The sequence below is a fragment of the Athene noctua genome, chromosome 14 (assembly GCF_965140245.1).
Source record: "Athene noctua chromosome 14, bAthNoc1.hap1.1, whole genome shotgun sequence".
In the NCBI taxonomy this organism is placed as follows: domain Eukaryota; kingdom Metazoa; phylum Chordata; class Aves; order Strigiformes; family Strigidae; genus Athene; species Athene noctua.
The window spans coordinates 15,427,106-15,442,923 of NC_134050.1; the positions used below are offsets into that span (position 1 = coordinate 15,427,106).

Sequence of the window (15,818 nt, forward strand, 5' to 3'; positions counted from 1 at the left end):
TTAAGCATGTACTTAAGTGCTTTGCTGGATCAGAGCCTTGCTTGTTCTAGTCTATGGTTACCTTAAAAGTGGGAAGTATCTATCAAGCACAATTACCTCTCAGCTGTGTAAGGGATATCCACTGCTAGTCATGCAGCGGGTTTTGTGATACTGGATGAAGCAGCTACCTGCAGTACATCAGACACCACATTTTTTCCATGCAGAGAAACAGTCTGAGTTGAACACCAGCCATTCAGACCTAAGCATCCAAGAGCTGCCACTCCGCAACACACTTGTTCAAAATTAATTCCTTGAAACTTCCCACCAGTGGTTGTTACGCTAATAGTTTAGCACCTTCATTGGACATTACCATACACATTCAGCATCACAGTCCGGAGAACACTTTTTTCTTACCTGTAATCCATGATCCTCTTAAAGCTGAATATGCTTCACATTTCAAAAAAGTTCCTTTCTAGAGAACAGACATCTTACTGATCTCTTTTCCTATGTCTGTCTCCACTTCTTCTTTCATCTTAGATGCTTTCAGTGAAGATCAAAGTTAGCCCAAGTTACCTTGTTGTAAATATAGATAGATCCTGAGCCCCTCCAAAGTGATGTACTATAATCTGTTTCCTGCAATAACACAGCAAATGCAGATCTAGCAATAGAGGAACAAGTATTCCAGCAGAGGCCCCCAGTATTCCAGCAGAGGCAAACTTTTTGCTGCCTTCCTTAGGAAGGAAAGCAAGCATCCTAGTCAATCTCTGAAAAGAGACTTGTGAGCAGCCCACCTGGAGCCTCCTCAGATTTCAAGTCTGCAGGAAGGGAATTTTGGAATCTCCTCCAGAAATTTCTGAAGGTCAGGAAAAAAATCCAGAAAACCCCTGAGAACAAGAACAATGGCAAAAGATAAAATGGGCAGAAAAAAACTGGAGGACAAACTCAGTATCAGGATCAAACACTTATTAGTTTATTGTGAATTGATGATAAGGGATTTTAGACTCATCTGATTTATAATCCTAAGGGTCAGCTCCTTAGAGGTAAGAGTCTGGCTTTTGTGTTATACACTAGACCCGGTCTTTAGATGGTGTAAAGGTGACAGTTTGTTCATGTCAGCACAGATCCCAGGGGGACATTTCTTTGGTGAAGGGTGGCTAAGAATTCCACAGCATCTACCCTGAGTCCGACCCTGCTTCATTAAAGTCAACATACAGTTAAAGCATACAGAAAACATGTTACCAGCTATTGAGTACCAAGCTCCTTACAACCAGATATACATCCTTTGACAAGAAACCATGTCCTTCAGTCCTGTTTTTAAGGTAAGAGGGTTTATAACATTTATATTCAGAGGTTGTATCACATGTTTGTGAATTGCTGAGATTATCTGTACATGTGCTACTCAAAGTGATTAAAAAAAAAATCTTACTGGTGTGCATACACTTATACACATATATTCTTTGTGTATATAAATTTGTTTATGAATTAAGCATTTTTTAAAAAATTGTAACTTTTTAAAAATATACTTATGAATTTTAAAAGATGCCATAGTCTTATGATTAAATAATGGCCAAACTATGATTCTTAAAGTAGTAGAATGGCAGTAATAAATAGATCAAAGACTTCCCTACTCTAATATCCATATGAGTAATAAACAAGGGTATTTCCTCTCCTGTAATGCATGTCATGGTTCTGATCCATAAGGTTTCACATTTTCTGCCTGCACACAGGCACGCACAGGCTCACAGAGAGATGCAAAAGTCACAGGTCTGTAATGGAATTCAAGCCTCAGTTCAGCAACTGAGTGCATGCTGAAGACAACACTGTGACTAACATGGCCAAGAAATTCCTGAGAGAATAAGAATGATTGTTAACAGTTCTGAGAAACTCTTCCTCTGGGTTATTATCCCATAGAGATAGATAGTGGGTTTTAGCGGTCTTAACCAAACAAACAGCTCTGAGAAACTAGATGTATTCCCTCTGAGATTACAGCAAATGAAAAACAAAAACTATCTTGTGTTTAAAAGGGTTTGAAGCGTTCGTGATACTGTCAGCGAAGTACTTGGACTTCTTCCTGCTTTGTGCATCAGGTCAGAGTTTCCATACTCCCAAAGGAAACTCAGCATTGGCTGAAAAAAAGAGAAAGTCCCATTTACCCTTACTGTCATCTTTTCGCAGCTGGCTTGATTGAAAAGGGGTGAGGCATGGGCACATGTAGTGACTATTACAGCCTCCAGAAAACAATGCAGTAGCAACACAAATGGGCACTCCTGTTTAAATGATTTACATCTTGGACACTCTGCTCACACATACCAAAGTAACTGAAAGGGAAGTTGCTTGAAAACTGTATTTTCTTGTAGCTTTCTCCAAGTCCTTGAGCTATCTGGCAAATGAAAGATGTGATCTAGTTCCAGGGCACTGAAAGCCAGAAATAAAGTAAAAAACTACCCGACTAATGGCTTAAGATCATTTTAAGATTTCAGAAGTGTCAGCCTCCTTTTCTCTAACACCACCTCCTTACTTTGCCATCCTAACACAGGTTAAACACACAAAGTAACACTTCCTTATATACATAAAGTAATGAGCAGTAACTATTTCCTCAACAGCATCTCATGCATTTTAAGCTATATCCAAGCAAATCAAGTTAACAGGTTAGATGGGGAGAGGAAAGATAGCTTTGTGACTAAAAAGCAAGGCTACAACTAAACTGTTGGTACTCCCACAGATTTCCCAGCTCAGTCTTCTGTGCTCCTTTTGTCTCTGAAGAAACACCACCAGTAAAAAAATGTTTCTAATATCTAACCCTTAAGTTTTCCATGTTATATTTCTTAGTGTGCCGAGGCAAGGATTAGCACAATCAAGCACTGGTTGCAGGCTGAAGTTCATTACTGGTGCATTACTGTGGTGCTCTATATGCTGGTACGTAGCATCAGAGCATCCCTTAAGAGAACATTTGATAGCATCACTCATCTATCTGCATTGTCATACAGTCCAGATGGTTGCAGTATGTAGGCAACTGAGAACCAGAGCAGCAGGAGGAGTACATCCTGCTGCAGTTTTCCCTCTGGTGCTAATCTTGATGCATTTAAGATTAGATGGTTGGTTAGGAAGCCTACAGCTCTGGGTAGATGCACCCAAAGACCTAGCAAACGAAATAAACCGAAGCAGCTGCACTCAGGAGCTTGCCAACTTACAAATGACCAGATTTGCCCATAAAACCTCAGTAAAAGATTCCTGCAGCTCAGCCAAGTGACAATTCCCTACTGTGCAGAGTGAATTTTCTTTTGAATTTCACAAGGGTGGCATTCTGTTGCAAATGGGTCTGTTATTAAAGATCAACTCAGAAATCTGTGTACTTTAGCAGATTAACTATTATTATAGTGTACAAACCCGAAGACAAAGAAGAAACAAGACTTCTTCCATTTGGCAAATGCAATTTTATTTCTGGATTAGCTGCAAGAGTTAAAATTTAAAACATTCTAACATGTGTACCCTGCCAGACACATTAATTGGCATACTGGAACAATACGACAAATGAAGAAAGTCAATGTAATTAATCATCTCCATATAAGTACAGAGTTCTCAGGAACATAATTGTTATTTTTCTGTATTACGGAGAGTTTCCAAACCTTGAAAAGACAAGACTTCAGTGGGAATTTGATATGCCAAAGAACTATAAACTGGTTCTCATTCGTCCAGATAAGAAACATCTAAACACAATATAAAAATCAGAATACAAACTGGCAGATACAAGGAAGAAAGGAAGACAATGACATTTCTAAGGAGGTATCTTAATAGTACAAAAAATAATAACAAGTCTACAACTGTAATCATACTTATTTAAAGCCAGGTTAGTATGGATTTTATGGTCTTGAGGAATATGCTTATCAGAAGACATATAGTCATCAAGAGTGAAACCTTAGACTTAGTGATTTCCTGCACAGTTTAGTCACACATATAGACTCACTGAGAACAAAGTACATAACTGCAGACTGAATCACACCCAAATTTTCCATGCATGACTATATGAGGGAGTAACTTTTGCCATCAATACAAATACTTGGTACCATAACTCTGTCTACACATAATGATCTTATCTGGACTACTTGCTATCAGAGAAGACTCCCTATACTGTATAAGCATCACCAAAATTATTCCTTATAATGCTAGCACTCCTGGTGTTACTGGTTCTTCTGCTGGCAGGGTTTTTATACTCAAAACAACTCACAACTGAGCAATAGAAATGGACATTAAGAGAGCTACAAGAATACGAGCGAGAACAGAAGTTACCTATATACATTCCCGCTTTCCCAGGGAAAATCACTATGTACGGAGTAAAAATATAATCCTTTTCACACCCAAACTGGCCTGTGAACGTGTAATCACAAGTGTTGCATGTGGGAACAGACATCTGTGTTCTATCTTCATTTGTCATTTTAGTGTCTATTTCCAAGAAAATGGGAAGATAATTTTCAAAATTTGGCCCCCCAAAATAGCAAAATACAGATTGAGTTCTCACAGACCAAACTATGCTCACTGGCAGTCCTTTTCAATGATCTTGCAAAAATCTCTTGCTGTATGCCTGTAGAATAATTTGAAATTACTCAAATTACCTGAAGAATCTGGTCTCTAGTTCAATTTACAGGTCTGATTATTCACATTTCTTTCAAATAAAGATGTATTTCATGTGGTTATTGATTTCATATTAATTTACAGAGCAGCAGGTTTCTGCAGGGGAAAGAATTAATTTCTCCAGTGTAGCCTTCTTTAAAAAAACGTCCTGCAGAAAAAAGATAGTGAAACAGATGCTGTTAGCTGTAGTGCAATTTTTAGTCTTTCTGATAAGCACAATTTTATATAACTGGATCTCAGTTGAGTCATTTTGATTTGTGTTGTAAGTAATAATTGAGAAGACCACAAATACCCACATGCACCAAGAAATGTTACCTTGGTTCTTCTAGAGATCTATGACTGTACTTACAGTAATTACAGCATAGAGAAACCATACACAGTAAACTGAGTTTGTGACATGAGGATAAATTTGGGACAAACCCATTTTATAGTGACAAATTAACACAGGCAAACTTCAGTGAAAACCAAACAGTCATGAATACTTGTTTACAGGCACACTGTCATATAATACAAATGGAAATTTGTTCTTTGGACAAGCCTTAACAAGAAAATAATTTGTAGTTACTTATACACTCATGAATTCACAATGCCACAGCAGTGGTCCACAGATAAGGAAAAACAACTAGATTAATCCTACTTGTTCAGGCAGGGCCTATTTATTTTATAGTCTGGCAGATGATAAACCAATTCTGCAGAGAACCTCTAAGGGACATTATGAAGTCGAAACTAAATACTTTTATTTTAGTAGGACAGGCATGGCAAAAGCCCAAAGAACACTCCAGCACGCCAGGAACAAAAGCAAGCATGGCATGCAATGCACAGGCAGGCACATGCTGAAAAAACGCAGCCTCACAATGGACAGTCATGTTAACCCAGGTCTGGCTATTCACCATGAGGGAACACTGCAGTTGCTACAGCTGCAGGAGATACCCTTGTCTGTACACGGGTGCACTGCCTTCAAAAACCTTTCTCTGTGTGTTGGGACTGACTGTTGATGAGGGAATAGTAGGGCTAAATATACAGGATATGAAAACAAAAATAACAATGACAGTTATTTCCTTGCTTATTAGTTTATGCACAGGTATTAAACACAATTTTACAGCAATCTTCAGTTGGTGTTAGCCAGTAAAACTATACTGATTTACAGCAACTAATACTCTAGTATTCCATATAGAGCAAGAGTCTGAGTTAACAGTGACTATGAAACTTTCCTTTGTCATTTTACTTGGTAGTAAGGGTATCTCTTCCTTCAGTCAAGCTAGAGAATGGTCTTGCTTTTGAAACTGTTTGTCCGAAGTAAAGCAAGTTGTCTCGACATGATACCTCTATCACACTTTAAAACATGAATTCTTCTGTTTCACACCTATGCTGATTATCTTTAAAAAAAGGAATTCTGTAAATGTCACGAATTGCTAAGACACCCAAAATCACTTAGCTCTTTTAAAAATTTTACACTCAGGTTGGCTTAGATGAGGATAGTAACTGCAATCTAATTAAAAACCCTGCAAAACAGAATTAAATGTCTGGATGTGATGAAGAATGCTTATGGGCATTTGTTTCCCCAAATTATGTTCCATGGGGCCACAGTAAATGATCCAGACTGATATAATTTCTTAAAAACAAAACCCAAACCCAAATCCTCAAACTTTAAACCAAAAGTATGAGTGTGCAATCATGTACAACCAACTCTGAGAATCACCATTGTGAAAAGTCTGGGAACCACTGCTGTAATGCGTGATAGCTACTTATAATTATCAAATTAGCAACAATGTGATGCAGAAGGTTATGTAGTCCACAAGAAGGAAATACTTGAAATATGTCTGATAAAAAAAAAAAACCAACACAAAACTGTATAGACTACAGTTACTAGCCTTTTAATCCCCAGAGGAGGAAAGCTTATGCACTTACATTTCATCATCGTATTCCTTTGGAGGTGATGCCGCAATGACTAAGTCAATCCAGTCCTGAAAAAGAAATGCACAGGCAAACGTGTGCTGCTAAATACTGCTTTTAGAGTTGGTTAGTGGACCACCATGGAGTATCAGACAGAAAATCAGGAAGGCAATCTGTTTCTAGAAAACCACAGGGAGCATCAGAAAGATTTCTATCACAGATTTCTATAGGAAGACCATTTCAAGATTGAGCTGTTTGATCTGTATTCTGAAATTTTAAAAAATCTACTGGTCTTGCAACAAGCTTTTAATAACAATTATTCTAAGAAACATCCTTATTTGGTCATTTTAGCATTTAATACAGTTTTTGCTGAGAAAACACTCACTGTAGCTGAAGTGCAGTGTTAATTGTACATTAAGAAATCAAAGATAAGATAAGCTATTATCATAAAATTCTAATCAGCTTGCAAGTCATTCACAGTATCAAAGAGAGATTCTACAGATAAATGTACTGCAAACACTCAGAATGTAATGTGTTTAAATGCCAATCTTGACATGTGGATAAATGCCATCAACTTTCACAGTAAATTACATGCATGATTTTCAGAGACGTTATGTGTCAGTATCTTCCCCAGATTGCAGCTCACTTTGGTAGTACATGGCATACCTGTTACTTTTGATGTTTGCAACCTTATTTGTGTTGACGTGATCATGTCATGAAAGAAAAGTATAATTTATGAGCATCATAGGTAGTAGAATGAAGAAGTATTCCAGGTTACTTACCCCACCCATGTTCCAAGCTTTTGCTAGAGTTGCCTGTGCTTCTGACAGCATGCTGTCAATTAATATCTTGCCATTTACAGCTAATATTTCATCCCCTTTCACTATGCCTCCTGGTGAAAAGACCAACATGGCATATACCCGTAAGCAAAAAGATACACGTAAGCAAAAAAAATTCTCTGAGTCTTTTCTGTCCCATATTTATGAAGTACTGAATATAATAAAAGTGCCTTCACTAGATGTAGAGTCTTATACTAAAAACTGACACAGCAAGAAAATTTGCTACAAGCAAAAGCAAAAGGAATTTTTAAGCACTGAAAAGCTACACTAATCTCTTCTTGATCACAACCAGTAAGCAGGTAGCTCAGTAAGATTTTCTGTAGTAGCAGTTAGCCTGTCTGGGTAATCAATCTACACAGCTTACAAACTGAGGTTGACTGTAGGCTGTTACTGCTATGAAAATGGAAGCATTGCTTAAAGACCTGGAGGTGTAAGTGGCATGTGTCAAGGGTTTGCAGGACTGTCATTCCTTTGCAAGAGCATGTGTAATGTTTAGTCCTTAGAACTGATTTTGACTTGCTAATCTGGAATGAAGCACAATCAGCTAACTAGGATTGAAGAGGGGAAAACACAGATGTAAGAGGACAGAGCCTTAGCTATAAAAGACCCTCACAACAGTGAAGAGTCAAAGAGAAACAGAGTACTTGAGAGATCAAGTGGCTGAGATGTTTTCACAGCAAGAGTCACTTGTACTTAGGTTGGGACAAGGTCAGCAAAGACAACATAAGGAGATACTGTCCTGAGCATCTACCTGGTCATTGCCAGAATTCTCAAAGGATGCAAGATACTGGCCACCAGGAGCAAACCCTGCATGTGTTGGCATGCATGTCCTTGTGCCTTCCAGAGATCTAAGCTCTTAGCCAGAAGGCACTGGACTGTAGTGGGATTTGGGAAGTAAAGCCAGGTGTTTTCCAAAACGAATTACTATTGGGAGAAGCATTAAGAACAAAACTAAGCAGTATAGTATAGCCATACTCAGGTAATTGCTTTGCATATGGAAGTACTAACCAATATCATTATTGGAAATTATAAAATCATGGAGACCATATTCTGATTTCCATAACTAACAGATTACATCAGAGACCAGGTGTTCATTTTGGTTTGGTTTGTTTTTTGGTTTTGTTTTGTTTTGGTTTTTTTAATATCATACTGGAAAAAGAGGAGTCCTTATTAAGAGAACAGGTCTACATTTTCAGGCCACGTTATTGAAAATTCTGTAATGATAAAAATACAGCAGCAGCAACCATTTCTCCTAAGTATTATTTATAATATATACAGATAAACATTAATTTAAGCAAGATCCTTTAAACCATAAGCCTCTCTCTGAGCTGTCCTTAGAGCTGAGACAGAACTTGGCTGCCTTGGACAATCTACGTGTGCCTCTCGGTACTCAGCAGAGCTATGAAGTCAGACAACAATTCTCAGCCAGTGTAAGGAGCCACTTTGCAGCAGAATTCAGGTTCCCCATTGTTACTCACCATGTTTGTCTGCAGCACCACCCTCATAGATGGCAGACACGACTATCTTTCCAATTGGAGAATCAATTCCTCCCTCGACTGCAAGATCTAATGATCCTTCCTATTAAGAAAGAGTTGTAGTTCAGAAAAGGCTGTTAATTTTTGCCATCAACAAGAACTTAATTTTTCTTTCTTCCCAGTAAATGGGACTGTGCATGAAATGCTTACATTAACCCTTTAAATATGAATCCATCAAATCACATAGTATTTACCTTTTTAATTCGTAATAGCCGTACATCTTTTCCCATAATCTGCTCTGGGGTAAACTATGAAAAAAATATAATGATTAGTCATTTCCACCTTGGAAACACAAAACAATTCAGCTGATCTATGTAGTTTATTGGAGAAACGGGACCTTTCCCTCCTCCAAAATAGTATTAGAAGGAGATCAGAACACCAGATGAATTTTTCCTGTAGGAAAGCTCCTTTTCAACATGACTAGAAAAGTTAAAGCCCCAGCAAACCAACAAGCTAGAATCTTACACACTTCCCAGCCCTCAAAATCAAGGATGTGGGGTTTTTTTAATATATTTCATATTAAACAGTGAGAAATATTTGAATTCTCTCCTTACCATTGAATATGGATCAAAATCTTCCACGTATTTCTGGAAGCCCTGAGAATAAAAGAGTACTTAATTGTAAAAACATCAGCCTCATGGGACACACTTACACACAAGCTCCATTTTATTTATCAGTGAGAGAACATGTTAATTCTGTAAGCTATGAAAGAAGAGAGTAAATAGAGAAAAGCACAGAAAGGCAGCAAATAGTCCATCCTGACAGTCAGAAAACATTTCAAAACCTTATGACAGATCAGTGGTTTGAGCTGGTCATACTATGGAGCAGTTTTAAGGAATAGCTTACCACTCCATCAGCTCTGCAGTTCCTCTCTATACCTGACAGAACAGAAACAAACCTGGAAAGCATCAACGGTAGGTATGTTCTGCCACACTCTTCTGAGCAATATTTCTTGGGACTGTCACCATGTTGAGCACTATCTAACACAAGCTGAAGTGACAGGCTCCAATTCGCCTGTCAGCAACACCACTCCATGGTGTCTGGGTTGTAGGACCTTATTCTAGCCCCCTTCTCTCCTCCTTCCCATGGAGTTTCAGGGAGTTGGCTCCACACCCCAAGCAAATGCAAGACAACAACCGATTTTGTTCTCATATGATCCTGTGGAGGACTTAAAAGTTTTGGCAGGGAGTGTCTGAAATGGGGAAGATAATACTGCAGTTAGGTAGAGCAAGATTTAAGGTTTGAGAGGACCCATATCTTCCTAAACTTTCAAAACCTAGTGCATTACCCTTGTCAGACCAACACTCTGGGGAAAAAGCAGAAGTTAACTTTTCCACAAAGATGAGAGTTCCTGAGTCAACAATCAGAAATCAATGGTGTTTGGTGGTTGTTTCTTGAGGAAGATTTCTAGTTACTGGGTGAGACTGTATGGGCAATGCTGGAGATTTATAAAAACACTTCACTTATAATGCATTTTAAAGTAAGGACTTCAGGACTTCACAGAAATCTTTACTGAGTCACATAAATGCTGTACGACTCTTGTGGCTTCAAGCTGCAATAACCTGGGGATACAGGAACAACCCTTTGCTGACACAGCAAGCAAGCCAGTATCTGAAGCAGACCAGCAGTTCAGCGTGTGATCAAGCTGATATATTCATTATTGCCCTCTTTTCTACTGGATCCATCTGATCACAAAGTCTATTCCACTCTCAGACACAGCTAAGCCTTTTTCCACTTGTAAATCAAATGCACAGCTTAAGGTTCCTCTGGTATCTCTAAGGGCTGGCTGTTAAAGTTGCAGTACAAAATACTAATGCCTCCTCCTGTTATCATCTTTATCAACTCTCTCAGTTGCCTCATTTTGACCTGCCTATGAGTGATCCTCTGAGGTCAGATCTCATCCTTACCACCACTGCCTCTGACAAAGTCACTGAGCACTAGTACACAGCTCTGCATTAGACCCTCAGCTGTACAACAGCACTGCCCATCTGTCCAACCACACTTGCACAGACCGTGCATCAGTGGTGCGGATGACTCTTGTGTGGACTGGGTGTCATTACACACAGGCAGACTGAACCGTACAGCACGAACCCTGGCTTTCCTGCAGGCTGCCTCTCTCTTCACCATTTCTCTGAGATCAGAAGACCAACTTAAGCAAATCATGTCCCTGTTCTGTGTTTCTTCGGAGACAGAAGAAATGTTTGCAAGGATTAAAACATGACTTTGTCTCCCCAGGCTCCAGAGAACTAAATCTTCAGGGCACAACTGCAGAATTTTTGCTTACTGCCACAAGTGGGGTTTTTGTTGTAGGGAAATATGCATTAAAAGAACATTTTGGGAACAGGACATGAGAGATCTTATTTAGCATTTAAATTTGTATGGGTTGCATTACATTTGTTAACTGCTAACTTTGAGGAACTAAATAAATGGGAATTTGATCACAGACTTCAATGAGTGTAGAATTTCATCCCAAGGGAAAACTCCTAATCATTCATTCATTTACAGAGTGTATTAATATCATGAATAGTTTTACTAAAACTGCAAGAGAAACATTTTTCAATGATAGCTACCTAAACAACTAATTGTTTTAATAGCTGAATTTGTACTCACCTTTGGAATCATGGCTGAAACAGACATCTATAGTCTTGGAGCAAGCAATTTAGAGGAAAGAACTCCAATCTCAGCCAAGTCACTAATTCATTATGTAATCTAAAGGAAGTCATTGAACTCTCTTTGCCCCAGGTCACCCTCATGAAAAACAGATGGTGCCCTTGAAGAAAGTTTTCCTGGGAAAATAATTTTTAAACAGGAAAAAAGCCAACCCCAAACCCTACAACAAAAAACCTGCAAGCAAAGAAGTGATGTGATCTGGATCCAATAATGTACAAGTGCAGCTATGATACAATGAGACACTTGCTGAACTGTAATAAATTTTCTCAGAAATGGGCATCACAAATTCAGAGAGCAGAGAGCACACTCCATATCCAAGAAGGGACTACTGAACTAAGCAACACAAAGTGGAAACCACAGTGCTAAGCCTACCCTCCCACTACTTGGGACATCTTAGCCAAAAAAGTTAAGACCATTCTAATCCTTTGTTGACTTACATTAACACTCATTGGACTGAACATATGTAGAATCTGGAACATCAAAAGGTTTGATTGCACTGAAAAAATTATCTGTCTGGATTTCTAGATGAAAGATAAAGTTACTACTTAAAAAAAGAAAATAAAAAGCCCAAACAACACCAAAACAGAAGTACCTAAGCCAATGGTACTGCTCCCTGAAGTTTCTAGCACCAATAGACAATAGCAACTGAGATCTGACTCAAATAAACAAACAAAGAAGAATTGAAAGAGAAACCTGTGACCAGATAAAATAAAATTTTCCAAAAGACACATCGGCTGAGAACACAACTGTTATATATACAGAACATATTAACATTCAATGGCAACTGAATAACTTCAAAGCTTGATTTATCTTGGTCAAATCCAGTTTTCCCTTCTAGATCTAGATTGAAACTGATCAAAATAATAATTAAAAAAACCCATCATTCATTTTAATTGTTTACCACTTAAAAGCTCACAACTACATGCCAACATTTTCATATGAGGTGGCAATGTATCTAACTTAGTTTGCACTAACAAAGGTGTTTTGCACAGGAACTGGCACATTTAACAGCAGCAGAGAAGTTAGGCACAAAGTACACTTCTTCAAGGGAACATCTATTGGACCACCAGTCAAAGAGGAAGAGACGAAAACTTCATCACTATGACAGAGGAAAGCAATAAAAGTAGTAATACAGAAAAAAAATCCTACAAAACACAGAAAGGCTATCTGAATAAGTGCTTTCCACCTCCAATTCCTCTGATTTTGTATCAATAACTATGTTATGATAATAGCCTTGCAATTGGAGACTCAAAAGAAACAAGGAAAACTTAGGAATATATAAAAAAAACATTGCCAGTGTCAGATCAGTTATCAGTGTTCAACTATCTTAAAGACTGCACTAACCATATAAGTAGATACAGATGCTTCAACCTGAAGGATTTACTGTCCTCTCATTCTTCATCTGTCTAGACTAGCAGGAGCCACACGCACACACTGAAAGTTTACAAATACTAGCAGTTTTCATGCACTAGGGCTATCTTGCATCCTCTATTTTAGCAACTGAGCAAGAGGATTAGAAAGGAAAGTTTTAAATCTATGATCAGTCAAAACAAGAAGAACCACACAAAACACGGAAAAAGTTATTTTACTTGTTTTTTGTTAGATCTAAATGATGAATTGTAAACCACCATCCTTTTAAACATCTCTTGTGGCTGCAAAAGAAAGAAAATTGCCAAACCAGATATTAACTTTTAGCTGTAAATAAGTATCACCTACTTACAAATAATCTCACTGATTCTGAGCTCTTCAAGGGACTGAATCACACTTGCATTTGTTAGTGCTTGTTCCCTATTGTTCAAAATGAGAGAATACACACAGGGCAAGAGTACTGAATACAAAGAGGAAAGAATTCTAGAGAAACTACAGAAACAATGCACATTTCCATACCACAAGATTTCTTAGATAAAAATTCCATGACTCCTTTTATACCTAATTTTCTACAGAACAGTGCGGGGTCTCTTCTGCATGATTTTTGAAAAAGTAATTGAAAAAAAAAAACCCCACATGAACAAACTGCTAGACAAGCAATTTCCAAAATATTGAAAAGTCATTATAAATATGTTATACATTTCAGATTTGCTCTCCTACCAGGGATTTCCTATACTGAAGGGTGAAGTCCATTATTAAATTCCTCATGAAGCTGATAAGCTGAAAGAAGAGATATGTGTATTTGGGCTCATCCCAAAAGAAGATAATACCTAAATTCCAATTACAGGTTTATTCTAATTAAGGAAAAATTATTCCTGATTTTAACTGACTTATTCTGAGTGGTCTTGATTCAATTTGGATATCTACAAGTAATTTCACAATACTGATAAATAACTACTGGATTTTAATTTATTGTGTTGGACTTCAGTGATTTTAATCCCATATTGATTCTGGTTTTCTTTCATTTCCTGTGCATTAACAGAATGGTACATGGTAGTTTGGAATCACTTAAAATACAGCATCTCTTATTATGTTATAAAAATTTTCAAAACCGAAATGGGCTAAAAAAAAAAATTATACAAAACATTCCTCACACTTCTTCAGCCTCCACTCAAAACCCTGCATCAAATCAGACAAGGTATTTGAGTCTTTTGAAACAAGAACAACTTTCTACAAACTATGGTATTTACATTTCCAAACTCAATTTGCTTTAAAACAAATGACTATATGTTTCACTACTGATTCTACCAGTGTCCTATAGTCAGACTACTTGAAAAAAATATATCTATTCCTGAGTTAACGAAAGATCTGTGGTCTGAGTTTAATTAATACAAAAAACGAAGTTTTTGTCTTGAAGGACTTTTGGGCAAGTCTGGCAAGATTTTCCACAAAATTCTTCAACTTAGAAGAAACTATTCACTTAGAAAAAAATTTATTTCCTTTGCAATACAGATGATTTTGGTATAGCTATGGCCAACGATAATTGAAATTTCCAATCACTGCATGTCTTACCACACAGTATCTAAGCACCTGTCTTGGGTCCCTTGACTGCTGTTCTGCAGAATCAGGCTTCAAATCTTGCAAATAGATCAAGCTTAAATCCTCCTCCTTCCTCTCAGAAATGCTTCAACCAATGACAAAGGAGTGAGGGAGGCATCAAAGACTTCTAACTCACACAACAGGATGTTTGTGATAGTTGGGAGAGCAGAGTTTTGCTTCTCTGAAAACCCCACTGCTAAATCATAACAAACCTCTCCTTTTCTCTGAGCCAAAATTTAATTAGCTTTGCCATGAATGTATTCCAATTCACTCTAGTACAGCAGAGACAAACAGTTCACACTAGTTTTGACCTAGAGCAGCCCTCAGCATTCAAGGCCACACTTAAGGTTTAATCCTCACCCATCATTTCCCTATTTATAAGTAAGAACAATTTTGTTTTCAAAACTCTTGAACTCTTTGAACTCTTAAAAGACCTGGCAATCTAATCTGAATTCAGTTAATCTGAAGATTTAAATCAAAACAGACACTTCACTGTTCCTATCTGTTCCAACTACCATCCAGGTAACAGGAATATTTTACCCATTCTTGCATGTTTATTTTATTCTTACATTCATGCTTTTAATCTTCTTTACTAGTGAATTGCTCAAGTGTAGGCTCACTTGATTAGATGCTCTAAAGAAGTAAATCCATGAAGATCAGTTTCTAGAGTTTGGTACTCAGGACAGCCAAATTCAGTTAAAAACAAGGTAGAAGAAATTAAGTGCACTATGTCATATTAAGACATATAGACTGGAGCTCTATAAGGTGTGTGAAATCTAGCAAGACAAGAAATAGAGTAGCAAAAGGTAATTCGCCTTTGGTGATATTTCCCTTTGCTAAGAGAAGCAGAACCAGTCCTGTACCTGAACCATGGACTTACATAAGGACACACCTCCCTCTCAAACATTCCTTCCACATTAAATGGAATTATAATTTTTAGACATTTCTAGAGACAGGCAGGTACCTCCTTGTCTGTTTTGTCATATGGTGCCCTTTTTATTTTTTAACAGAAGCAGCCTCACTCTTTAGTTCAGTATCCATGCAAGACTTACTCCACACACTACTGTGACTTCACTGCAGTGAGGATGAATACTCTTTGCTGCATTAAGTCATAAATGGAGGTAAGGGGTAAAAGGACTGCAAAACCAATCTATAGACTGATGTTTCTCTCAAAGTCCTATCAGAATATTGCTCCCACTGAATTCTGATCTTCCAACAAATATAAGGCAGCTTGGGAATGAAGATGATTGACATCTGAAATATTTCAGCAGACCTGTGATTTGGAGAATGTGCATGCATGCATGCA

At 37.7% G+C, this 15,818-nt stretch overlaps 1 protein-coding gene across 3 annotated transcripts in view; it reads right to left on the reverse strand.

Annotated features, from left to right (window-relative positions):
- Positions 1–3,399: 3,399 nt before the first annotated feature.
- Positions 3,400–15,818, reverse strand: part of USH1C (USH1 protein network component harmonin) — a 47,863-nt gene continuing 35,444 nt past the window's right edge. For 2 of the 3 annotated variants that reach the window (XM_074917954.1, XM_074917952.1), the window contains 7 exons: positions 9,430–9,471; positions 9,070–9,123; positions 8,819–8,918; positions 7,284–7,393; positions 6,517–6,572; positions 5,462–5,619; positions 3,400–4,756 (listed from right to left, as the gene is read on the reverse strand). In XM_074917954.1, the coding sequence (XP_074774055.1) occupies positions 5,520–5,619; positions 6,517–6,572; positions 7,284–7,393; positions 8,819–8,918; positions 9,070–9,123; positions 9,430–9,471 (462 nt within the window). In that variant the 3' untranslated portion in view covers positions 3,400–4,756; positions 5,462–5,519. Of the gene's footprint in view, positions 4,757–5,461; positions 5,620–6,516; positions 6,573–7,283; positions 7,394–8,818; positions 8,919–9,069; positions 9,124–9,429; positions 9,472–13,134; positions 13,198–15,818 lie in introns of all 3 variants that reach the window. The other variant, XM_074917953.1, reaches the window with a different exon arrangement.